General features: G+C 46.6%; 1 protein-coding gene across 5 annotated transcripts in view; it reads left to right on the top strand.

The window, feature by feature from the left end:
- PCSK6 (proprotein convertase subtilisin/kexin type 6) overlaps positions 1-25,874 on the top strand; it is a 118,051-nt gene that overhangs the window by 4,356 nt on the left and 87,821 nt on the right. For all 5 annotated transcript variants that reach the window (XR_003852536.1, XR_003852537.1, XM_029575943.1 and 2 more), the window contains exon 2: positions 17,412-17,516. Coding sequence is in view for 3 of the 5 variants with exons in the window: in XM_029575943.1 (XP_029431803.1) it covers positions 17,412-17,516 (105 nt within the window). In the remaining 2 variants the exon portion in view is untranslated. The remainder of the gene's footprint in view (positions 1-17,411; positions 17,517-25,874) is intronic.

Below are 25,874 nucleotides of genomic sequence, written 5' to 3'. Positions count from 1 at the left end.
ATTGCAGCACGGCATGCCAAGACCTGAAGGATGTACAGACTTAGGAGTAAATATCCAGAACGCTTTGCATAGATTTAACATTTTGTTCTCTTACCCCCCATGTCTTGTTCTGTTATGGCCCACCACAGCTGAGAAAAAAAAGAATGGTGAGCCCTAAGACGATGCAGCACCCATCGGCGCTTGCTTTTTATATGCTTTTTAAGACAGCCTCGATGTTCTGTTAATCATGTTTTAACGCCCAATGTAGATGAGTAAACATGGGCATTGCACCAAGTAGATCATGTATTTAGAAGCACAATCCATGTGATGTTGAAATTTCACAGCGTAACTGTGTGATGGGATGAATCCGTGAATTACCAATCATAAAATGATTAAACTGATTAACCACCCAGTCTTTGATAGTAACGTCCCTTAGAGACTGCAGTTTAAAGGCCTTTCCAGAAATAGTGTGTATACATCAATAAATGTGACAGTCTCCCCAAAATGGAAACTTTGATAAAATGAGGAAAATAGTTAGAAAAAAACTGAAAGGTGCGGCTGCAAAGGTTAAAAGTGTTCAACAGGCATGGACATTCTTTTAAAATACAATCCTGGAGGCGCAGTCCGTATGTATTCCACACATTAAGAAAGGTGGAAGGAAGGCAAAACGATTACCGTCATGGTTAAAAGGTGAGGTGAAAGAGGCTATTTTAGCCAAAAAAAATCCTTCAAAAATTGAAGAAGGATCCATCTGAAGAAAATAGGATAAAACATAAGCATTGTCAGTTAAGTGTAAAACAATTGATAAGGAGGGGCGAAGAGAGAATTTGAAATGAAGTTGGCCATAGAGGCAAAAACTCATAATAAAAACTTTTTTAAATATATCCAAAGCAAGAAACCTGTGAGGGAGTCGGTTGGACATTAGATGACAGAGGGGTTAAAGGGGCTCTTAGGGAAGATAAGGCCATTGTAGAAAGACTAAATGGATTCTTTGCTTTCGTGTTTACTAATGAGGATGATGGGGAGATACCAGTTTCTGGAGATGGTTTTCAGGGGTAATGATTCAGATGAACTGAACCAAATCAACTGTGAACCTGGAAGATGTAGTAGGCCAGATTGACAAACTAAAGAGTAGCAAATCACCTGGACTGGATGGTATGCATCCCTAGGGTACTGAAGGAACTCAGAAATGAAATTTCTGATCTATTAGTTAAAATTTGTAACCTATCATTAAAATCATCCATTGTACCTGAAGACTGGAGGATAGCTAATGTAACCCCAATATTTAAAAAGGGCTCCAGGGGCGATCCAGGTAACTATAGACCAGTGAACTGATTTCAGTGCTGGGAAAAATAGTGGAAACTATTCTCAGGATACAAAATTGTAGAGCATATAGAAAGACATAGTTTACTGGAACACAGTCAACATGGATTTACCCAAGGGAAGTCTTGCCTAACATCTGCTTCATTTTTTTGAAGGAGTTAATAAACATGTGGATAAAGGTGAACTGGTAGACGTAGTGTATTTGGATATTCAGAAGGCGTTTGACAAAGTTCCTCATGAGAGGCTTCTACGAAAACTAAAAAGTCATGGGATAGGAGGTGGTGGCCTTTCGTGGATTACAAACTGGTTAAAAACAGGAAACAGAGAGTAGGATTAAATGGTCAATTTTCTCAGTGGAAAAGGGTAAACAGTGGAGTGCCTCAGAGATCTGTACTTGGATCGGTGCTTTTCAATATATATATATAAATGATCTGGAAAGGAATATGATTGAGATAATCAAATTTGCGGATGATACAAAATTATTCAGAGTAGTTAAATCACAGGCAGACTGTGATACATTACAGGAGGACCTTGCAAGACTGGAAGATTGGGCATCCAAATGGCAAATGAAATTTAATGTGGACAAGTGCAAGGTGTTGCATATAGGGGAAAAATAACCCTTGCTGTAGTTACACGATTGTTAGGTTCCATATTAGGAGCTACCACCCAGGAAAAAGATCTAGGCATCATAGTGGATAATACATTGAATCGTCGGCTCAGTGTGCTGCAGCAGTCAAAAAAGCAAACAAAATATTAGGAATTATTAGGAAGGGAATGGTTAATAAAACGGAAAATGTCATAATGCCTCTGTATCGCTCCATGGTGAGACCCGCACCTTGAATACTATGTACAATTCTGGTTGCCCGCATCTCAAAAAAGATAATAATTTGCGATGGAGAAAGTACAGAGAAGGGCTACCAAAATGATAAAGGGGATGGAACAGCTCCCCTATGAGGAAAGGCTGAAGAGGTTAGGGCTGTTCAGCTTGGAGAAGAGACGGCTGAGGGGGGGATATGATAGAAGTCTTTAAGATCATAAGAGGTCTTGAATGAGTAGATGTGAATTGGTTATTTACACTTTCGAATAATAGAAGGACTAGGGGGCATTTCATGAAGTTAGCATGTGGCACATTTAAGACAAATCGGAGAAAATTCTTTTTCACTCAACGCACAATAAAGCTCTGGAATTTGTTGCCAGGGGATGTGGTTAGTGCAGTTAGTTAGCTGGGTTCAAAAAAGATTTGGATAAGTTCTTGGAGGAGAAGTCCATTAATGGCTATTAATCAATTTTACTTAGGGAATAGCCACTGCTATTAATTGCATCAGTGGCATGGGATCTTCTTAGTGTTTGGGTAATTGCCAGGTTCTTGTGGCCTGGTTTGGCCTCTGTTGGAAACAGGATGCTGGGCTTGATGGACCCTCGGTTTGACCCAGCCTGGCAATTTCTTATGTTCTTATGTGATAAACATTGAAATTCTTCCAAGGAATAAATGCAGAGGGGGCAGGTGGCCACTTTGAAAGGAAAAGAGGCTCTAGAATGAGAGTGGGGAGATGATTGGAGGAAATAGAACCACCTCCCTGTGGAAATGGTGGAGACAAGGATGGGAGCAAAATGTTAAGAAAGCTTAGGAAAAGCAGAAAGGATCTCTGAAGGGAGAGGAAGAGTTTGTAAAGCCGAGCAGGCGATATGCACTGGCCGTGCGGCCGTTCTGTGTTTCATGACAAAATCAGTCTGTGTTCTTTGGGACCTTCAATGCTGCAGCAATATTTTTGTACCCTTCTCCAGATCTGTGCCTTGACACAATCTTGTCCTGAAGGTCTACAGACAAGTCCTTCGACTTCATGGCTTTGAGTTTGCTCTGACCTTATATACAGGCATATATTAACCCGCATTTGGACGCTAGCTTTACCCCTTACCCCTTTACCTGGGGCTGACATAAAGGAATGCCACAAAATATAAGAAATAAGTAGGAGGAACCAAATAAAGCAGATTTAGTTTAAAAAAAAAAAAAAAGTTCTGGTCGCCCAATATACATACACAAGATACACGGTCCAGTCCGTGTATCTTGTGCGTGTCTATGCCAGTAGCGGGAGAAAATGGATGCTCGTAGATTGAGCGTCCATTTTCCCAGCCTGCTTGTTAGCCAACTCTTCTGTGAGGCCGATGCCAAGAAGGCGCTAGGCATGCACAAATTTTCCCTAGCGCCTCCTTTTTAGCGCAATCCTTACTTTAAATACTGCATCGCGCACCCAGGAGAGGTGGGTGGGCGCTTGTTAGGGAAACAGGTGCTCAACACGGAGCATCCATTTTTCTGAGCACAAATATTGTATCGGCCCCATAGAGATTAAAAAGAGAGCCATTACTTACCCCGGAATAAACAGCATAGGCTCCATCTACTATTTGGGATCCTGCCAATTGGCCACTGTTGGGAACAGGATACAGGGCTGTCTGACCCTCTAGCAGTTCTCGTGTTCTAGGGCCATTCGTATATTCTTCTGGACTGCCTGTGAAGTACTTGGCTACAAAATCAGGTTGGCCTTAATTCCCCTCCTTTTCTTCCCCCCCCCAAAAAAAACCCCCCCAACAACCTTCTGGCTAAGTCTTTAATGTGGCTGTGCAATGCATTTCAGAGTGAACTGGAAAAGTTCCATCTTTGCTAGTAACGATGTGTATTAATTATGCACTCTCTGCAAATACTGTATCTGTCTCAAGATATTCACACACAACCTCTGCCACTCCATGAACATGTTTAGGAGCAAAGCGATGAACTTGTCACCTTTAAATGTATTTATTTCATAATCATGATGGCTTACACTAGGATAAGCATTCATCATAAAAGTAAGATGCATAGATAATTAAAATGTTGAAAACAAGCCAATAACACACATACTTGTTCTCCAAAGAAAACTCTGCTTCAGATCATTTGTTGACTTAGGCGAGAGGATAAATGATTCTTATTTTACGAGCCAGTCTTTTTCTGTGTTATACTCCATGTGTTTAGGTAACCTCAAAAGCCAGTTTGAAGAGCCATGGTTTTACATCCTTTTTAAAGTTCGTAGCATCTCATTATACTTGGCGTTCTTTGGGCATCGCCTGCCACAATTTTGGTTCAGCACTTGACAGAGCCCTGCCTCTGACTTCGCTTCAGTGGGCGCTTTGAATCGAAGCTTTGTTTGCAGATCTGAGGTTTCTTTGTGGCGTGTGGCTCTCTGCTATTGATGATTTTATGGGTAATGCATAATTTTAGATTGGATGTGAAATTTTACTGTTAGCCAGTGTAATGCCATCAGTACCGGAGTTACTTTCATTAAGTACTCTTGCAGTTGCATTTTGGAGTATTTGACACGACCTTAATGGGTTTGCAGGTAATCCTAATAGCAAGGCATTACCGAAATCAAAGTTTGCCAGGACCATGCGGAAATCATTTCGATTCAACAGGAGTTTGTCATGGTAGTAGGCGTAATGTGTTGTGCCCACCCTTACCTATAGTACTGTTGCTTCAGCCTGACGTGGTCCTGTTGTGACGTACAATGGTGTGCTCACTGTTTAGCTGCTTCCAGAAGTCTGTCACACGGAGCCTGGCTTTCAGAATTGCTTCCCCCTCTCGCAGGGCAGTGATGGTACACTTCCTTTTTCCCCTTGTCCTGCAGGTCTCAGGACTCTGCATGTGCTTATTCGGGTCTGGGCGTGGCGACGCGTTAAGATTCTGCTTGGCCCTCCTTTCTCCTCGACCTCCAGCATGTGGCACCTTTAGTTCTGTTGCTCCAAATGGAGACCCAACGGTGGCGAGCAGCACTCTGTAGGATGCATTTCCATGGTATCTGATCAATCAGTGGCTTCAGTGACCCAATACAATGGGGCTGAAAGGTCAGTTCTGCAGGCAGTGAGGGAGGAAGCTTAACCTAAAGCTTGGCTCAATAGGGGCGCCCCTGCAGACAGGAAGTAATAGGGAGCTGAAGGGAATTCACTTCAAGAGTATTTACCAGAATAAGCAAACTCTCTCTCCGTGAAAGGGATTCATCCTTAGTCTGTTGGCCTTCAGGAATTTCTCCTTGAATAACTTGGGAAGTTCGGTATTTGTTTTCTGCATCTGTGAATGAAGCAAGTTAGTTGGCGTGCATTGTACTGTGAAATGGTCACCCAAGGACAAAATTGAGTAGAGAGCTTGTTTCCTCACACATAATTGGGCGTAAGTGTCTTGTAATTGCAGTCTATTGTGTGGTCACTTCTGTGGCAATTCTCGCCCCTCTCACACTTCCTCCCACCGTAAAGCACACAAAGGCCTGTGTAATAGCTGGGAGGGGCCCTTCAGGCACTTCTAGACCAAGAGGCTTGCCTGCCTCTTCCTTTGATAACAGGTGTCTATGACTTAAAACAATTTAATTTGGGATTCATCTGTCTTCTAAAGTTGTTAATCTGTTCAACACAAAGTTCATAATATAAAAAAGAAAAAATGCATAACATGGTATTGCCTACAGTTATCAGTAAACATCAGATAAAAACCCATTCAACACACAGAATGCGTACAATCAATGAAATATGAAACAGTAACCTAATGCAGTATTTTCTGTCATTAAAGTACGCCAATCCTGCTAAATTGGTTCAGACCGAAGTCCATCTAGTTCAGTGTTGTCTCCCATTCTGGTAATCAGCAGGTGCTTAGTGGAAGTGGATAAGAAATTGGGCTTGTGGCGAGTTGTCCATCCCTTGCCATCCTCCTGCAGTTTCCAGCAGTCATGGTTTAGGGGTGTATTGAACTCTGATCTGTTACATTACATAACTTAGGATTGGTTCGACTTGCTCCTTCCGCTCTGGTGTAATACAGGTAACAGGAGCACGCTAGCCTAGTTCTTTTAAAAGGTCCCCTCTAAAATGTTAGCTAATGGCTCTTTCTGTCAACTTCCGACACCAGAGCTGCAGGATCCTGAAGCTAACTGGGAGCAGACAAGAATAAAATCAGACCCAACTAGACTTAGCGGGAATCAAATCTTGGTTATGTGGTGTTGTAGAGATGGCAGGCAGTGTTTCCTCTTTTCTGGGTGTTTCTTTCCTAATGAAGCTTAGAAGGGGCCTCTCCAAGGAGATATTTAAGTGTTTGCAGTTGGCCTTGGTTATTGACAGTTTCAGAAGAGTTCATTTCTGCTCAGCTCTGTCTGCTTAGACGTTAGGTGCCCCTTCTATGTAACTTCTCTTTCCTTTAAAGAGTGAATTATTCGTCTTGTTTTCTTACTCTTCTTACCCACATTGCTTGTAGAAATTAGATGCAGGAGACCAAATGATATCTGGAAATGTATTTTAAAAAAAAATAGGATGATCTGCTGTGCATGAGGATTTTTCCAACTTTCTGGCCGAAAACCCGTTGTTTTGTTTGGGTCTGGTAACTTTATTTTTACCACCAGCAGTTCATACCGTGGCTTCATGAGCCCTGGCGAGCGTTCTGTGGGGGTGTGAGAAGGACATTGCTGGTCTCCCAGCCATTGCAATTGAGAGAGGGCAGTGGAGGGGTTTTCACTCCTGAGCTCTTGGGTTGATGCTGTGAAGGCAGGAGTCAGAGCCTCGGTCGCGGCTGCCAGATCCTGGCCGGGCTCAGGTTCCAGAGAAAGCCAGGCTGGTCCCTGGCTGAAGACTTAGAGCGGTGCCTGGGCTAGGTGTGAGGTGGCTTGTGATGGATGCTCATGGGGGCAGGAACAGCTTTAAAAATCGCAGCCACTCAGCCCCTGTAGTGCAGCATTGGGGGGAAGGAGGCAGTGCCCTTGCAGCCCAGAGTTTAATCGCAGCTCATGGCACTGGGAAGGATGAGCGTGCTGGGCCAAACAATGTGGAACAACGTTGTTTGTAGATTTAAATGCCCTCCTGACTGTAAATGGGGGGTTTTACATCCTGAGCTCCCTTCTCAAGCTGCTCACATGTGCCAGGCCCTTGGAAGATGCCCTGAATGCTTACAAACAGGAAAGACCTGAGCAGCAGCAGAGCTAAGGTAACTGGCGCCAGGCCCCCGTGTCCTAGCTGCGTGAAAAGGCAGAAGAGCGAGAACTGGGAGCAATAAGGAGAGTTCATGTCACCAAGAAAAGCCACGAGTGCCTGTGAAACTGCTAAGACAGCAGTGTTGCCTCCAAGTGGAACTTTGCTTTTCTGCATTTTTAATAGAAAAGACTTTTTCAAAGGTTGTTGTTTTTTTTGGTTCTGCGGCCAAACACTTGAAAGTTAAGGCCCTGAGTTTCTTATTGTTGGGGAAAAGGACGTGGTTGGTGCCTGCTAGTGATGCTGCAGGAGTGTGCTTTGCCATATTTGCGGTTGCATGCGTTTACCTTGCAAATTATTTTGGAAACGTCCATGTGCTGTCCTACTCTTGAGAGCGGGCGTGCTTGGAGGGGGCGTTAAAAATGATCTGGCACTGGGGTGAGGCTGCTCTTATGGCTCGGGGAGCTTCGCTTATCCCAAACAGTTACAATTTTTAATTGACCCAAGATTGAAACTACTGCTTGCCCATGCGGGCTCCTGACATTTTGCGTGGCACATGGTGGATTCAGTTACCTTTGAAATGAATCTGTTTTTTCCTTGCCTTGGTGTAGTAGAAATTCCCTTCACCCCTCTCTCTAGTGACAGCAGCGAGAGTTGGCTGTGTAGGTGGGGCAGGAACCTGCTCTCGTTTGATTTACAGCGCTCATAAATCCTGTAACTGCTGGAAGGCTAAATGCATCGAAATCCATGCGGGCAGTTTCTCATAATTGTTCCCAATTATGTGTGTCACAGTTTTGCTTGGCGTTCAGGCTGGGTATGGTGGATTCTGGCAACATTTTCTGACTCCACCCTCTTGTCAATGTCCAGCTTGGGCTTCAGGTGGAAAAAAAAAAATCTCAAAGCTATTTTTATTGCTTTTTAAAATGTTTCTTAGAAATCTAGATGATGGCAGATAAGGCTCACTAGTTCCTACTTTCACAGGTCTTGTTCAGTTTGTCCCATGCGTGCCTGGCATCTTCCCACCCCTGCCGGAAGTCTGGGTGTGCTCCGCCCTCTTGGTGAAATCCCTTTCTGAGACCAGCACTTTCCTTCTGCTCAGCTGGACCCAGAGCTCGGCCTTTCTTCACAGCTGCCTGGGGATTGTGTCTCTCTCCCTGTTTCACATTCCCCTCCCCGCTCCTTTGTCTTGCCCTCAGCTGGGGGGGCTGTGCAGCAGGGCTGCTTCCAGAACTCTGCAGTCATGGACCCCAAATCTGGCATCTAGTGTTGCCATTGCACAAGGAGTAATTCCCCCTGCCCCGGGGAGCTGCCATTGCGCTTGTGGGCTGGCGCGTCCTTCTCACATTCCTTTCCAGCTTTCCTCTCCTCAGTTTGATTTGCCTACTGGGTGGCAAATTTTTGCATCATTTGCAAAGTCAGAGTTTCCCTTCTGGTTCTTTCCCTTTGTGACTTTATAAGGTTTTGAAAGAAGATTGGGCCCAGCATCGATCCCTGTGGGACCCTGCTGGTCCTTTCACTAGAGTGAATCCCATTGACCGCATCACACTCTCAACCCTGTTGCTCCTTCTTGCAGAATTTGCAGTGAAAATAAAGAAAATGTGCAAATTTAATGCCTTTTCTGAAAATGCAAGCTGAAACTGAGATGTTCGGATAAGGACATTTAAAACAGCTGCACGTTACGCGTGCAGCTTTCTTGGACAAGACAAAGTAATGTTTGCATGATCCAAAATGCAACTGCTAACTAATGACTATGTTCATAAATTAAACTGCTTAGCAGCACATAAGCTATAATTAGTGGTGAGTCTGGGCAAGAGGGAGCTGAGGTCCCTCAGGTAATGTCCCCAGTTCTTCAGCTCTGGTGGAATATGAGAATTCCAGTAAGATTTCAGTTCATTCGTTCTTTCCAGTTCTGTCTGTGTGCTTTCTGGTGGTCCCTGCCTACTGTGTGTCCAGGTTTGGCAGGTAATGTGATTAATACGAACAGTAATCCCATTTATTATTATTAGGTCCTGGTAGGTTAAGAGCGAAAGCTCTTGCGTGCGTTCTGGTTTTCTTGCCCCTTCGGCTGCTAGCCTAGGATTAACACTTTGCAATACTTTTGCTGATTTAAGGCTTCTAAGGAGTTGAAAAATGTTTTGACTGTAAAGGGTAATGAAGAAAAAGGCTGGTGGCATCAGCAGTGGAGGAGGAATGACCATGGACCCTGCCTGGTCTGCATGTGAGTGAATAGGAGCTTGCCGGGGGGGGGGGGGGGGGGGGGGGGGGGTGGTGTGAATGGGAGGCTGCCTGGGATGAGTGCGCGTGGGGTGTGAATGGGAGGCTGCCTGGGATGAGTGCGCGTGGGGGTGTGAATGGGAGGCTGCCTGGGATGAGTGCGCGTGGGGGTGTGAATGGGAGGCTGCCTGGGATGAGTGCGCGTGGGGGTGTGAATGGGAGGCTGGCTGGGATGAGTGCGCGTGGGGGTGTGAATGGGAGGCTGCCTGGGATGCGTGCGCGTTGGGGTGTGAATGGGAGGCTGGCTGGGATGCGTGCGCGTGGGGGTGTGAATGGGAAGCTGCCTGGGATGAGTGCGCGTGGGGGCGTGAATGGGAGGCTGCCTGGGATGAGTGCGCGTGGGGGTGTGAATGGGAGGCTGCCTGGGATGAGTGCGCGTGGGGGTGTGAATGGGAGGCTGGCTGGGATGAGTGCGCGTGGGGGTGTGAATGGGAGGCTGCCTGGGATGAGTGCGCGTGGGGGTGTGAATGGGAGGCTGCCTGGGATGAGTGCGGGTGGGGGTGTGAATGGGAGGCTGCCTGGGATGAGTGCGCGTGGGGGTGTGAATGGGAGGCTGCCTGGGATGAGTGCGCGTGGGGTGTGAATGGGAGGCTGCCTGGGATGAGTGCGCGTGGGGGTGTGAATGGGAGGCTGCCTGGGATGCGTGCGCGAGGGGGTGTGAATGGGAGGCTGCCTGGGATGCGTGCGCGTGGGGGTGTGAATGGGAGGCTGCCTGGGATGCGTGCGCGAGGGGGTGTGAATGGGAGGCTGCCTGGGATGCGTGCGCGAGGGGGTGTGAATGGGAGGCTGCCTGGGATGAGTGCGCGTGGGGGTGTGAATGGGAGGCTGCCTGGGATGAGTGCGCGTGGGGTGTGAATGGGAGGCTGGCTGGGATGAGTGCGTGTGGGGGTGTGAATGGGAGGCTGGCTGGAATGAGTGCGTGTGGGGGTGTGAATGGGAGGCTGCCTGGGATGCATGAGTGTGAGTTTAGTTATTCGATCTTTTATCTGTTTCTGGAATATTATTAGCATGTCTTTACTGTTATGATTATGTATTTATTTTATTTCTTGATATCGTTTGAGGAATGGTGATGGTTCTGATTTTTATTGTTCCAGTGCATAGAGTGTCTGGCTTCTTGTGCTTTCCAGGTCAGGTTTTGTCATGATTATATTTATGGTTCCTCTATTCTGCATTTGGTGAGGGTCTGTTTATGTTCTGCATGTGTGACGGAGGTGAGGCATTCTCCTAATAGTGTGTTAGGGCTTTTGGGAGGGTCATGCTCACACCCAACACAATAGGCCTAATGCCGTATGGGTTGCAGGAGTGTGTTTACAGGATTTCGGGTTGGCCTCACAGCAGTGCATGTAAATATAATGTAAGTGATATTTTTACCTCGGGATATGATACGTTGATATTTTTCATGTAAAATGTTATAAATGCATAACTCTTGACTGTGTGTGTGGAGCGGGGCGGGGGGGGCGACGTGCAAGGCTATAAAGTTTGCCTAGGGCACCTGATACCGGGGGAGGGGCGGATGGCATCAGTTTTCAAAGTTTGTATCGCTGAAGGGAACTGGGATTTTTTTTGGTGGGCTTGGGACAGACGATGAATGAACAAGGTGTGAGGGTAGAGCACAGGATTCCAGGCAGCTTATGCGCACACGCTCACGCTCCCTTTCTGAATACTACATGTGCAGATATTGGATGCCTGGTAACCCAAAAGGAAAAGGGGGTGGAATCGCCCGGGTTTGAAATCTGTGAGCAGTAGCCAGGGCTTCCAAGTTTCAAACTTGTGGTAATTCTCTCTCTCTCTCTGTCAATCTGGGCCAAAAACCAACCCCAGTGCATCTCTAGCCAATTCTGCAGCCTGGAAAACTTTTCTTCCCAACCACAGATCTGTTGATCGGATCGGACTTGCTGGATTAGCACTTTTTGCTAGCAAATAGCTGCATCATCATAGGCACCAATATCATCTTCCTCTAAAAACTTCTGCAATTATTTTCAGCTGATTTAGTGCTGTGGCCATAACTAATACTCCTGGAACTCGTTCCATAGTTTCAGCACTCGGAGTAGGATCTCGCCTCCTTTGGAGGTGGTGAAGTGGATTTATATTCAGACAACCAACAAGGACTGAATTGCACAGGTTGGGTAAGCAAACAAGCGTGGAAGTAGTTTGCTTATTGCGGCAGTTACTACCCCTAACCAAATAAGCTCGATACTTCACTTAGATGCAGCACTGCTCTCTCCATTAAGGCAGGGGTGGAAGGGAAATAGAACCAAAAGGTTACTAAGGGCCAAGAGTAACAGACAAGTATGAGAAAAAAAACAAGTGTGAAAGCTTGCTGGGCAGACAGGATGGGCCATTTGGTCGTCTTCTGCCGTCATTTCTATGTTTCTATATCATTCAGACTCTAAAACCTGCTGCCTGGCTGAGGCTGGGAGCAATTCAATTCAAGTCGTACTGGAGCATGATCAGACCAAGTGGGAGCCTCAGTGTTGCCCCAGGTGGCTTTGATTGACTGTTTTAACTACCAATAGGGGAGCAGGGATTACTGTATGTGGCTTGAAAAGAAAGAATAGTCCCATTATAGTTTGCCAACCATCCAGTGACCCTAAATCGCCCCCCAATCTTCCAAAGCAGGCCCTGTGTTAGGAGGTTCCTCCCTCGATAAAGTTATTTAAACGAGGGTTCAAGGGATTGCTACTAATTCTGAGAGAATCTGTTTGGAGCTTGGTATGTAAATATTTGCCAGAGTAAAGGCAAACGCAAAAAAGAATTTCACCTGCTTAACCCTTTTTTTTAATAGCTTCCCCCTCTAGCCGTGAATCCTTGGCGTACAAAATTGCCACTCCTGTGCTGTGACCCTTAATTAAATTCAGTGCAAGGAACACTGGCGGGGAAATTGGCACATTTTAAGCAATCTCTCATCCCTTCTCTTGAACCAATCGTACTGCAGTGCGCAGTCTGAAGCCTCTTTCTGTGGCAGCTGCCTGTTTCCTTTGGAGAACAAAGGTCGAGCCATTGGTTAGAGAATTTTCCAGCTGAAGAGAACACATCAGAAAACCTGAAGGAAGGAGACGGTGTGATTTAGGTCTTTGCACTAAGTTGGTTGCCTTCTCTGGGGCATTCCTGTGATGGTCTGCCCTGTTTGCAGCCGACACTGTGAGCACCTCTGCATGGAGCCAAGTGCTCATTGGCTCAGCTGAGCTTAAACCACTCCTGATGCTGCTTATTTTTTTCTCTCTGGAAAAGGCCATTGGCCCCCACCCAGCCAGCTGGTCGGTCATTCTGGCCACCCTAGTCCTGGATTTAGGCCTAGATAAGAGGAGCCTTCTGTACCAATCCACTCCAGAGGGGCACTGCCATTGCACTCTGGGACTCTGGAGGGGGGGGGGAGAGTGGAGTCAGAGGACCTTCACCCACTATCTGATCTCCATGGTCTTCCACACCCACTCTCCAAAATCCTCGATCTGGTCCTGGTGCATCCATCCCAGCTTAGCAGGTAGAGTGTGACTTGCTTACAAGACTCTTCCCTAACCCAGGATGAGTTCTTTTTTTGCTTCCCTCTTCCTATGTCCTCTTCCTGGGTGGAAAGCCATGCAAGATCCCCCCACCTCTCCCATGTCTAAGCAGAGCCGGCAGCACCAGTCTGGCCAGTGCCCGAACCCCTGACCGTCTACATCCCTGCGTAGCCAGCCAGGCCCCGCTATGAGTGCCCGCGTTTCCGCTAGGTCTTCTTGTTGTTGCAGAACTTGCAGCCTGCCAGACCCAGCCGCTACTCTAATTCTTACATTGCAACCCGATCTAAAAAGCTGTCGTCATCTGTGAGCCTCCGAGGTCCCCTCTGTGGCCTGCCACGTTCAGAACTGCTATGTGCGCGACAGACTTCTCTCTACCTGACTGGTCTCTCTCTCTCTCTCTATTTGTATGTGTCCTGTTATGACAAAATGATCAAGTATGGGCTCTCTCTTCCTTAAATTTGTGTCCTCGTTTCCAGTGTTATTTTCATCAGGGTGCCGTGATCATTTTTAAAGTTGTTTTCATGTGTGTGCTCCTTTAAGAAACCTCGCTTGCGTTTTGGTGGTGGTAGTAGCCTTAGGCACACTTTTTATATTAGTCCTGTGGCGTAGGAGGTATCAGTACAAGTTCTGTGGCTGCCACTGACATTTGACTCCCAGAATCGCAGTGTGGTGGTGGTTGTGGGTAATGTGGCCTTATATTCTCTCTCTTTGGCTCACGTGAGGTGCCCCTTAAATAATGCTTGTAAATGTAAACACGTCTGTAAGAGAAGCAGTGCTGGTGCGAGACGGTAACTCTGCGCTGTACATCTGGCTGGTCCTCCTCCACTTTACCCAGTTTATCCTTAGCAGTGGAGCCTGCTGATTAGGCGTCTTTTTTTTTTTTATTACATTTCTTATGTCTGAAATGATCTTTATTTACAGTATAATTGCATTACTAGCTTGCCAGTTTAAAGCCTTGGATAAATGCATTCTTTTTGCTCGCTTTCCTTAGCTACGTGTGTGTGCGTTGGCGCTCCAGAGGCTGGTGACTGGCGGCGTTACACTGTCATGTTTTATGATGTGCTTGTGGTCTTCCTGGATCCCGTAGAAATTAGTGTGTGGTGATATTCAAGCCTATAGGAACTCGCTCGGGTACATCAACTGTTGTCATGTTACTGTTTAAATAAACAAACAAAAAAAAGCCCCGGAGAAATGGCGTTCTCTTAATTTTCAAGAAACTGTCTAATTTAGAGGCCGGTGGGATACAGGCTCGGTGCATGGGGCTTAGTAATAGCGCAAGAAAGGTTTAAACAGCGGCACTAGGTGGCTGGCTGCCTACTTGTTTTTCTGTCTTGGTCTATCTGCTGCTTCTCTTTTTTTTCCTTTTCTTATGAGACTGAGTAAAACTCTTTAAATACTTTGTTCTCTTGCATTCACCCAGCAGATTCCTCCTGCTCAGTCGGAACGGGGTCTGGGATCACAGGACCACATTTTGAAATTTTGGGGTTCAATGCAACTCCAGATTTGGAGGGGCCTCTTACCCCACACATGCACACTTTTTGGGAAAGAAATTCCTTCTAACTTTTTTTTGGCAATAGAAAACTGCCTCCCTGCCTTTAAATGTACTTCAGCTGTTCTCATGGGGAGCAAGTTTGACACCTCCCCCCAGTGCATGGCAGCAGAATAAGTAGGGTTTAAGTTTAAGTTTTGCAGGGCAGACGTTGAGGCAGTGGAGTAAAACGAGCTACCCCTCTCGTCGTCTTTTTTTTTTTTTTTTTTAAACCCCAGAATGTGGAAACAGCAGCAGAACATTGACTTGGGTAGAAGTGACGCAGGGAGGGTTGGAAGCTCTCGGGGAGCCTCAGGGACAATAAGGCCCAATGCATTGATTGCTTGCTATGACCTCCAGCCAGCCCTCTGGGATCTGGTTCTCTGAGCCTTCATATGGACCATGCAGGGATTTTGTTTGCCTGCAATAGTCCCGCCAAAGGTGATGCACTGGGGCATTGTCCAGATCGTGGGCCCTATTTCTGGCCATTGCAGGATGACCACAATTCACTCCTCCCCCAAAGCTGTCAGTGCTTCCTTGGCAGCTGAATATTTAAAGTCGGAGGATATCAAATATTTTACATTTCAACTACTCTGCCATTTAAATGCACGTAAAGAAGAACACGGTGAGAAAAATCCCAGTGCAAGCGTTTTATTCAGACTCCATCAGTCTGGTATTTATAAAGAGCTTCAGAGCTATCCCTAACTAGCCAAAGCTGCTCACTAACAGGCCGATTCAGTAAAGTCTGCGGGAGAGCGGGCAAACGCCCACTCTCCTGTGCGCGCGATTCAGTATTTAAATGAGGCCTGGCGGTAGAAACGGGCAAAAGGAGGCGCTAGGGACACTAGTGCATCCCTAGCGCCTCCTTTTGGCCCGGAGCGGCGGCTGTCAGCGGGTTTGACAGCCGACGCTCAATTTTGCCGACGTCGGTTCTCGAGCCCACTGACAGCCACGGGCTTGGAAACCGGAAGCCGGCAACATTGAGCGTCCGGTTTTCGAGCCGCCGGCCGACTTCAATTTTTTTTAAATTAATTAATTAATTTAAAAAAATTTTTTTACCCTTCGGGACCTCCAACTTAATATCGCCATGATGGACTTAAGTCGTAGGGTGCACAGAAAAGCAGTTGGAGGTGGTGGTGAGGTGGGAGGGGGAAGGAAGGCAGCCTGGGTGCATGGTCTGGCAGGCATTATAGTGGCTTCTCCACATGGCTCCAATAATCTACCTCAGGCCTGACCTGCTGTAACCCAGCTATCCCATTGCAGGGTCTTGTTTGTGCCAGAACCGTGCAGTCATTTTGTGATGTGAAAGACACATCTGCTGGGGACTGGGCCTTGTTTCACTTGGATTTGCAGCCCGGTCTCTAGAGGCAGAAAACCTCTGAGCCATCCAGCGCTGGGTGTTTTCCCTCACAAGCCCTGTGCGCTCTGCTGCGCTCCTGAGCGGCAGGTTTCGCAGGTGCACGCGTTCTGCACGCTGACTTTTCTCGCTGTGCACTCGTCGGTAACCTGTTCGTTAGCGGGCTCAATGCGAAATATTTTGGCAAGAGCTCGAGAAGCCTTTTACTTGCTTTTGTTGGCTGTGATCCACGCAGCGTCCTCTGCACACCAGACCCGCTCGCTTATGACTTGAAAGTAGCAATAAAACTGAAGACCGCTGTGCCAGGCAGGGGACCTGCCTGTGTGCCCCCGCACAGCGCTCATCTCGCCAGCCTATGATTCTTCGATAACCATGTGTGTGACATAGCCTCCTCCTTTTATTCTTAACTTTTCTGACTGGAACATTTTGGTAACTGCTCCTTGGTCATTGCTTTCTCAAACCAGTCTGTCGGAGCCTGTGTGCAGAGTTCACCAGCTTTTACGTTTTGTTTTCCTCTTGTCATTTTATTCTTGGTAATAACCTTTATAGCTGTATTTGTTCCTACGTAAAACTGGATTGTTTGCAGGCTGTCATCCTTTTTTTTTTTTTTAATAAAGTTTTTGGAGGCAATAGAAGACTATTAATTTCACGAAAGGACTTGTTTGGTCTGGAGAAGCTCGCATCCAGCCACTGGATAATTCCTGTGCTCATCCAGTGAAGGGTGTCGCAGTCTGCAGAGAGTCCAGCTTATCGGGGATTTTGGCAAATAATCTGCCAGTTCCGTGGCAAAGCCTCTTCTACAACTTGATGTGCTTTTACGACAAGAGGAACTGGATGTTACAAATCTTCTCAGATACGTAATACTAGCCACATCTGTCTGGATAACTTTTATTCAGTACATGTTTTGAAATAAAAGTGTTAAACCATTTTAAAAGCATAAACGTGTTGGCCAAGATGAAGTTTTAGTAAACCCTTCCAAGGTTTCTTTGGCGGCAGAGGAGAGATTCTTTTGCTTTCCATGGGGCCAGACGCTTTTGGCAGGGATGGGTGAGCCGACTCTTCCCCGCACACCTTGGGACACTCTAGTACTTCATTGCTGGGGACAAATGTGGGGAGACTTCCACACTGAATAAACCCTTAACCCGTTTAAAGTGATGTCCTGAGATGTGTGGGCGAGGTTGGTTTTGCTCCTTCTCTGGTACCAGAATTGTGCTGAAGTCGCAGGGAGCGTCCTCAGCTGCAGCTCCTGTTTCTGGAGGACAGTATGAGCCTGAACGTTTGAGGGAGTCGGGGATGAATGCGCTCTCCTTTTAAGGATTGTATTGTACCTGGAATGGGTAATAGCCCCCTCATGCCAGCTATTGTCAACCGAGCTCTGGGCAAAAGAGATTTAACTGTTTTTTGAAAGTGGATCTGCTGCTGTCCTCCTTCTAAAATCTTTTTCTTTCATGGCCTGTTTTAATGCTTGTGTGGTCTGTTTGCTTTGCAGATTGGCGACCTGGAGGGTTATTACCATTTTTACCACAGCAAAACTATCAAAAGATCCGCACTGAGCAGCCGAGGCACCCACACCTTTCTCGGAATGGACCCGAAGGTGCTGTATCTTCTTCTTACTAACGTGGCAGCGGGGAGGTGTTATGGGTTAGCGTGAGGGGGCTGGCTCAGTACCTGATGCATACAGTACGAGCTGAGCTGTGCGGATTACAAAAAACATCCAGAACCTCAAACTGAAACCATTATCCCATCTCCTCCTCTAATATAATAAAATTGTTTCAGCCTAATTGTTTAATCTATGCACACCCTTTTATACTTTTTAGAGTTGAGGAGTTTATAAGAAAATGTTCCTCGGCATTGGAGCAAAACGCTCCCTTCGTGTTTCCTGACTATGCCAACTCTCTTTAGTTCAGGAGCTGCCACACGGAGAGGGCGAGCAGGGATGTAACGGTGAATGGAAAGTTTTCTGGGTACACAGTGGCAGTGCTGTGTATCTTCACGGGAGGGCTGTGGTTTTGTGTCTGCCGTGGCTGGGCCGGATGGAATCCCACCCTCAAGTCATTGCCCAGGAGAGCTCAGTTCAGATTGAGCTCCTATCCTAAAGGAGCAGGTGAATACTGCCAGGCCAGTGGAGAAGTGAAATGGGTACTGATAAATGTAGTGAATGGGGTTTTGGGGTTTTTTTCTCTAGCTCGGTTGGATCTGACATCTGCTGGGGTTGTGATGCATGAACCTTCAGGTGTAACCACTCTGGGATTTATCCCCATATTGTAAATTCCCTTCCAGCTCAGCCAGCAGCCACACACTGTGGCCCTCTCCAGAGTCTGATGCTCCTGCACCCCGGGTCTGGCCAGTAGGTGTCGCTGTTGTGCAATGACTGGGATTCCCCCCCCCCTGCTGAGTATCCGAATGTAGTGTTTGAACTTCTGCAAAATTTGATTTAAAAATGTGAAAACAGAAGATGGTTGTCAGTAATGCTGGCAGCACCTCAGGCTCGCTGCTTGAGTTTGCTTCATCCTGTCAACAGGCGTGCTGACTCTGGAGGAAGAGGTAGGTGTATGAGCAGCAGCGATGTGGAGCTTTAAGCTATGGTATCCTAACCGTTTAACTGCTAAGTCCCTGCAATAGAAAAAATGATCTCGGGGTGTGTGAACATTGATAGCACTGACAGCATCTCTTCTTCTCCACTGGGAAGTGCTGTCCACCAGTCACTGCTGTGTATCCCCTCTCAAGGCAAACCTCATCTAATTGTTTCCAAGGAGGCCCTTTTTATGGATTATGATCCCCTGTTGAATTTTGCTGAACCTGAAAACCTGGAGTGAAAGACGTGGCGAATGTGGTGGTGGTGACTCACTTGGGTGTACGCGCGTGCCAGGAGAGCGTCTGTTCCGTCTGCTGTGGCCTAATTCCCCTTGGTCATAGCCCCTGTGCTTCACCACGCATGCCAGCAGTTTAGTGCACATTGGTGCGATCTGCCACCTGTCAGGATGTTCCAGTGCCTAAAGATGAGGAATGCAGCGGCAATTAAAACTTCAACGCTATGGCATTCGAGTAAGCAAGCTCCTTAGTTCTTCCCAGCCACTGTTTCGCCTGCTTTCTGATTTGAAAGAGGATCACGGACACACATGCAGGACTCGCTCGCTTTCCTATTAGGCGTCCTTCGGGACACAATTACTTTTCTGTGACGTGGTCCAGTGTGCCAGCTCCCATTCTACTGGAAAGGAGCGGCTTTTAGATTTTTCCTAGTGGAAGGACCCAAAAAGGGATTTGAATTAGCGCAAGTTTAAAACTTGTGAGCTGTAGCGCCAGTGGTCGGTGCTTCAGCCCTAGTGGAGTGGTTGCTGCTGCAGGTATTGTTTTAAGAAACGCTATTAAATGTTTGTGTGCCAGAAGATGCCCTTTGTGAGATGTCGGAGGGTGCCTGGGAAAAGCTGGGAGCACAGAGCTTTTTACTGTGTTGTCGGATAAGAGCTGCCCTGCTATGCTGTTCCCCCTCCCCCGTAATCTTTTTAATTCTTCAGTTTTTTGAACAGCTCAAGATGCACTGTAGCGCTTGACGGGATCTTTATCAGTGAGAGCTGCTCCGGGTTGTCAGTTCTCCGGTTTATTCGGCACATGAGGACATTCCCTTTCTTTTCCTTGGTGTGTGCAGGCAGATTTTTGACCACATGCCTTTGGTGACATGAGTAACTGGACATTGCTCAGTAGCATCCCTCCACCCCTCTTCCAGATGTGCATGATGTCATTGGTGGCAGGCACACCCTATAAGGGATGAGATAAGAAAGCACGTAAATGACAGAGGTCAGGTGACTGAGAGCAGGGTCACCCAAACGTACCTGACAATGTGGCATTCCTAGGTCTCGTCTCCCAAAACCCCCTGTGCCTACGGTTTTGTGCACTGCTAAATTCCATATGATTAGCCTGGTATCCTATGCTCTAGCAAGAAACGGGGTTTGCACGTGGTCCTAGATCCACATCTGCCTCGTTAAAATAAAAAAAAGTTTAGGAGTTTTGTTCCAGTGTTAGGAACTGTGAATTACTTTTTCAATGTGGGTGTTTATGTGGTTGCCATAACATTTATGTCCTAATTGTTGCCTATGAAATCTCTGGCAAGAGGTACAGATTACTGCTTCCTGCAAGAGCCTGAGATTTCAGCAGGGCCCTCATGTCAGCTTCATGATTCAGAACAAAAATCAGAACAGGCAAAAGCTGCTGGGGATTGTTTATTTTGGATTGCTGTGGAAATATCTCCATCTTGAAACAATTTTTCTCATCCCGCCCCTGACATGACCACATACACCCCCTTGCTATCAGCTGCGGAGGGGACCAGCTAGCTCCCCTCACCCCCACGCCACTGTCTTCTCTACAAGTATCCATGCTTCCAACGGCACCCTTGTGGATCTTTTCAGCATCTTCAAGCGTCTTCCACCAGAGGTCAACAGAGTGAAAGGCATCATCCAAAGGTTCAGCAGCACGGGAGCGGTTTTTGCTGAATCTAAGACTCTCCTCTTGTTGGGAGGAAGGCTTTGTATCTCTAAAGACTGGTGGGTCCCGAAAATTGTGGAGTCGGGTTTGTGATTCTCTTGCCCTCCTCCGACCCCCAAAACATTCGGGTTTTTTTGCTCCGACCCTTTCCAATTGGCCCAACTGCCACTTAAAGCAGAGTCACTCCTTCAACAGAAGGCACTTGAACTTGTCCCCTCTCAGAAGGGTGGTCAGAGAATCTTTTCCAGGTATTTCCAAGAACTCAAAAGGTCTGAAACCTGTACCGTACTGAGAGACTGAACAGTTGGTGTGGGAGAAGTTCAAGATGAACTCCCTTCAGATAATTTTCATTCAACTAAAGAATTGAATGTATGCTCTGAATCTGAAGGATGCTAATGCTCACCTCCCCATTCAGCCTGCCCATCGAACGTTCCTCAGGTTTGTGGTGAAGGATACATGATCCCAATACGATGTGTGGCCCTGAGGGTGTTTACAAAATGTCTTGCGGTCTGGCAGCAGAGCTTTGTTGGCAGGGAGTCTGCTTATTCCCATACCTGGATGATGGGCTGATGAGCCCATTGAGAAGAACCTATGGCTCCTTCAGTCCCTGGGTTACTTGGTCAACTTTGCCAGGTTGAACCTGGTTTCATTTCAAGGAATTCAGTTCATGAGAGCCTGCATAGACTTGCTTCAAGAAAAAGCATTTCTCCCCGGTAAGAGCCATATTGCTGATGGGCCTAGGAAGGTCTGTTTCAGCAGGGACCAAGTGTTAGCAAGGTCAGTCCTGGCCCTTTTCAAACACAGGGCTGCTATGGTGCATATGCAGTTTTTATGATTTGCCTGTATATACAGGGCCTTCAGTGCAACCTCCCGAGCCAATGGCATCAGCTTTATTGGCCATTATCTCACGAAATCTCCACGACCTTTGGGATGAGAACATCCTGCAGTTCTAAAGGTGGGTATCTTGCTCTGTGTTCCACCACATCAAGTAATCTGGTCTATCGATGCCTCTGTCAAGAGTGGAGCTGCGTCATGTCTGTGCCATTGGATGACATCGCCAGCGTGTTACAGCTGATCCATCCTGCTGTTGACTTGCTTTTTGTCCTTACATTTGTGGACACATTAAGTGCTCTATACTGAGGTATGTTGACTTGACCTGATGTGACTCAGAAGTCAGTGGCTGAAATGTTCCCTTTCTGTAAACAGTGCTAAAGTGCATAAGAACACCTGCTGGCCCTAAAAGGAAATAGTACACGAAAAGTTTATTTTTGCCTTAACTGGCACTTGGCAGATGTGGGGAGGATAATTGTGCTCACTTTGCCACTGCCCTAGCAGCCTGTTGGGCTTATTGGAGTGATATGCTGGACAAACTGAGCTGGAGATCAGAATAGCATCGACCAAATTTGTCAGGCCCAAGGCACACCTGTGTTAACAAAAATGTGTGGCACCCCAGTGTCTGTGAAGCAGGCAGTGCGGATACAAAGAGGACTTGAGTGGTCAAAAGAAGAGCTAGGGAAGCACTGAAAGCCCCACCAGTGTTTCTTCCAAATTTTAGAAACGAGAGAGAAGAGGTGGAGACATGCATGGACCAGGTACAATGAATCAGGTTCTGTTACAGCTTCAGTGCCAGTTCCTTGCTCCCTGCTGACTTTGGATTTATTGCCGCTCACAGTTTTAAATGTTAGTATACCCTTTTAAATCATTATAAGATCCGGGCCCCATTGTCTTTCAAATTGTTTTTTATTTTTCTGTGTGTTCTGTTGGAGAAAATTCGTTTTCACTCAACGCACAATTAAACTCTGGGATTTGTTGCTGGAGGATGTGATTAGTGCAATTAGTGTAGCTGGGTTTAAAAAAGGATTGGATAAGTTCTTGGAGGAGAAGTCCATTACCTGCTATTAATTAAGTTGACTTAGAAAATAACCATTGCTATTACTAGCAACGGTAACATGGAATAGACTTAGTTTTTGGGTACTTGCCAGGTTCTTATGGCCTGGATTGGCCACTGTTGGAAACAGGATGCTGGGCTTGATGGACCCTTGGTCTGACCCAGTATGGCATGTTCTTATGTTCATTGCTTAGGGCCTTTGGCGTAAGCGGGTCATACTCTCGGATCTTCTGTGGAGGCTTTTCTCATGGTTCATCAGTGAAAACGGAATTTAAAAAACCCATCAGTGTGCCTTTTCCTGTGTTCCTCATTTTGGAACTTTCCTCTCCTCTCCTCTCCTCCAAAGCACATTGCATGTCAGACTTGACACGTTTTAAATGTATTGTAAAAATCTGGTGCTTTTGCCCAGCCCTTTGGGGAGTGATTATTTTTTTGAATTTTTTTTTTTGTTGTTGAATGGATTTTGAATATATGTATTAGAGTTCTGTCTGTGATTATTCTGAATTTGTACTTGTTTGCTTATTTTATTGACAGCTACTTTGAAGATCCAAACTATGGATTTTATTTTGTCATTTTGCTTATTTCAAGTTCTTAAATCAGATTATGATTTTGCAAGTATTCCTTGCTTTTCAAAATTTGTTTTATTTAAGAAAATAGATTCTTGTATTAACTGCTTATACTTTTAATTACTATTGATTGCATGTATTAGTTTTGTTTTTTGTTTTTTGATGTAGTAAGCCTGAGCACCTCTATGGGCAGGCATGTTATAAATGAAAATAGTCCTGCCCCTTCCCTACCCTCCATTTCTCACTGTGCATGGTGAGAAAACCTCCCTATTCCTGGACTCCATCTTTCTTTCGGGCTGACGCAATATCGCTGTGCGTTAAATGCGCACCTCTAGCATCTCCCCGGTAGCGGGTGCCCGGGAGAGGTGGCCGTTAGCCACTTAGGAAAACGGGCGCTCAATTTTAGAGCGTGTTTTGGACGCGCTAACCCCCCTCTTGCACTGGGGGAGATGAACGTGCAGCCAGCGCACAGTATAGCATCGACCCGTTTGTTTGCAGAAGTCTGTTCAGGCAGTCAGCTTGGTTGGTTACCTTGGGCGGCACTGGAGGCAATGCAGCGACTGCCAGAGCTCTGCTGCTGCTCCCAGCATTCAAAGTGAGTTGCCTCTGGTGCTCCGTGCATGCTCGCTCTGTCTCTGAGCATGGGGACAAGAGAGAGGAGGAAGGACCTTGAGGACGCTTAGGAGGGGGGAAAAGGAGGAGTTGCTGTGTGCAGTGTATGTATTGCATGAAGCAGGATGTCTGTGGCCCTTATTGTAGCTAGAAAGGAGAGGAGAGCTTGTGCGTGCTAGAGAGCCGCTGCTGGGATCTCTTGTTGCTGAGAGCAACGCCCGGTTGCTGGTCTAGAACTGAGCATCAAGTAGTGGTGACTTTTCTGGGGCACACCTGATCAAGTCTGATGGCACGCTGGTTGGGAAACACTGAAGCAGAGGGCACTTGGAGCCAGAATAAGCTAAAAAAAATGATGGAAAAGGAAGCTTTGGTTCTCCGTTGGAGAGCTATACTGGTGGACTTCTTGAGCTGGCAAGTTGAAATGCCTTCCGCTGCTCCTGGCGGCACTAAGGGAAGGTTTAGACAGCCATCCCTTTGCTCACCAGACTATGAAGCCTTGGGGACTTGCCAGGTGCTTGTATCCTGGATTGGCCACTGTTGGAGACAGGATGGACCCTCGGTCTGACCCAGTTTGGCAACCTCTGGTGATCCTTATTGCTACAAGAAGAGGATGCTTTTTTATTTTCAAGAAGCTTTCTTTCAGAAATGCTGACTATATCTTTTTTTAAAATGATGTGGGATAGTAGTGCACAGCTGGATTAGATTTTGTGCAAGCTGAAAATCTTTCCATCTGACACGGGCTTCTACATTATCCTACTGAAAACGTGGAAGGTGCATGTCTTAGACTTTTAACTTGGCTGCGGTCAGTATCTGATTGGCACTTCATGGCTTAATTCACAGACTTTGTGCAGTGTTTTTCCTACTGGTAGAACATTTTAAAGTGCTTTGGCATGTGTCAGAGGGAATTTATATGATACTGGAAAAGCAAAATGGACAAAGCCATGGGGCCAGATGAGATGCATCCTAGGGTATTAAGGAGCTCAGTCATTCTCACTAGATCTTTGGCGGTGGGAATGGTTTCGTGCTATCGCAGCTCGCTCCACTAGGGATGAGAAGAAGGTACTGCATCCGGGCACTCTGGAGCTGGTGGCTTCTGTCTGGAGCAGCTGCTCTACCCCACAAGGGGCAGGCTATCCCCAGGGCTTACCAGGTGGAGTGGAGAACTGGAACTGGAGCAGAACCCAGCAGCAGTGCTGAAGGACCGGAGTGGAAACCAAGGACCAGGAATGAAGCAGGTGTTGGGATCCAGCAGACAACTGGAACTGCACAGGAGAAGGCATCAGGATATCACGGAATAAAATCAGACCGATGCAATGCAGCATGCTCAGCTGAACGCACTGTTTAACCCCTGGTTGAACGAGAGTTTTGGATGCGAGTCCACAACCCCTTATTCTATAAGGGGATTAGCGCATCCAAAACTTGCGTCCAACCTCCCACGAAACTAATAGCACTCATCACATGCACATGCATGTTGATGAGGCTATTAGCGATTCCGCCCCGATTCAAAAAAAAAAAAAAAAAGTGCGCCTGACGTGCACATTTTACTCTCCAAAATTAACGCCGATCCCAGAGCAAGCGCTAATTTTGGAGGAGCCCAAAAAGTATACAGAAAAGCAGAAAATACGGCGGAGGAACAAAAAGGACATCCTTTAAAAAAAAAAAACAAACTAAAACCAAAATGTGCTGGCGATCAGGTTAGGAAAAGGGATGCTCGTAAAATTGACCGCCTTTTCCTAACTGGCTGGCAGCCGAGGAGGCGCTAGGAGTGCACAATCTCCCCAGGGCCTCCTTTTTACCGCAGCACCTGATTTAAATATTAAATTGGGCATCCCGGAGAGGTCGATCAGCGGGCACCCGTTTTCCTCGCGCCGTATTGCTTCAGCCGTTATGAGAACTGTTGGATCAGCAAAGATGTGTGAAGTTAGGGCTCCGGATGTAAAGCCCGCTGAGACTCCTCAAACACTGGTCCGGTGGGCTCCCCTGGCCCTGCACATCCACTGCAGGTTTGATCCCTGACACGTGCACGGGCGTCATCCCTCTTTGCAAACACGGTGCTGGGGACGAGGCTTAGTCAAGCTTCATTCAGTGGCAACATGTTAATGGAGATGTTTGAAGGAAAAGTATATTCAGGGGCCTTCATTTTCCTGGGAATGTATTGGGTGTTGCTGCAAGAACCAAAGATGGGAGAAAGTTTAAAAAAAAAAAAAAGACTTGTAATTTTTCTGGGTAAATGTAATTTTTGTTCTAATAAACAGAGATTATATTCTAAGGACAAGTAAACTGGAAACAAAAGGCCCCTAAGTCTATGGAAGCTTTATGAGCCAGCGTGAGATTAGGTTTGTGATTTTTCTTGGATTGGATGTGCTGTTTATTGATTTCAGCAACGCTGCTAGGAAGCTCGCACTTT

Source organism: Rhinatrema bivittatum, chromosome 13 (genome assembly GCF_901001135.1).
Source record: "Rhinatrema bivittatum chromosome 13, aRhiBiv1.1, whole genome shotgun sequence".
Taxonomy (NCBI): domain Eukaryota; kingdom Metazoa; phylum Chordata; class Amphibia; order Gymnophiona; family Rhinatrematidae; genus Rhinatrema; species Rhinatrema bivittatum.
Note: the sequence above shows the minus strand (reverse complement) of the source record. Positions and strands in the feature narration are given on the sequence as shown.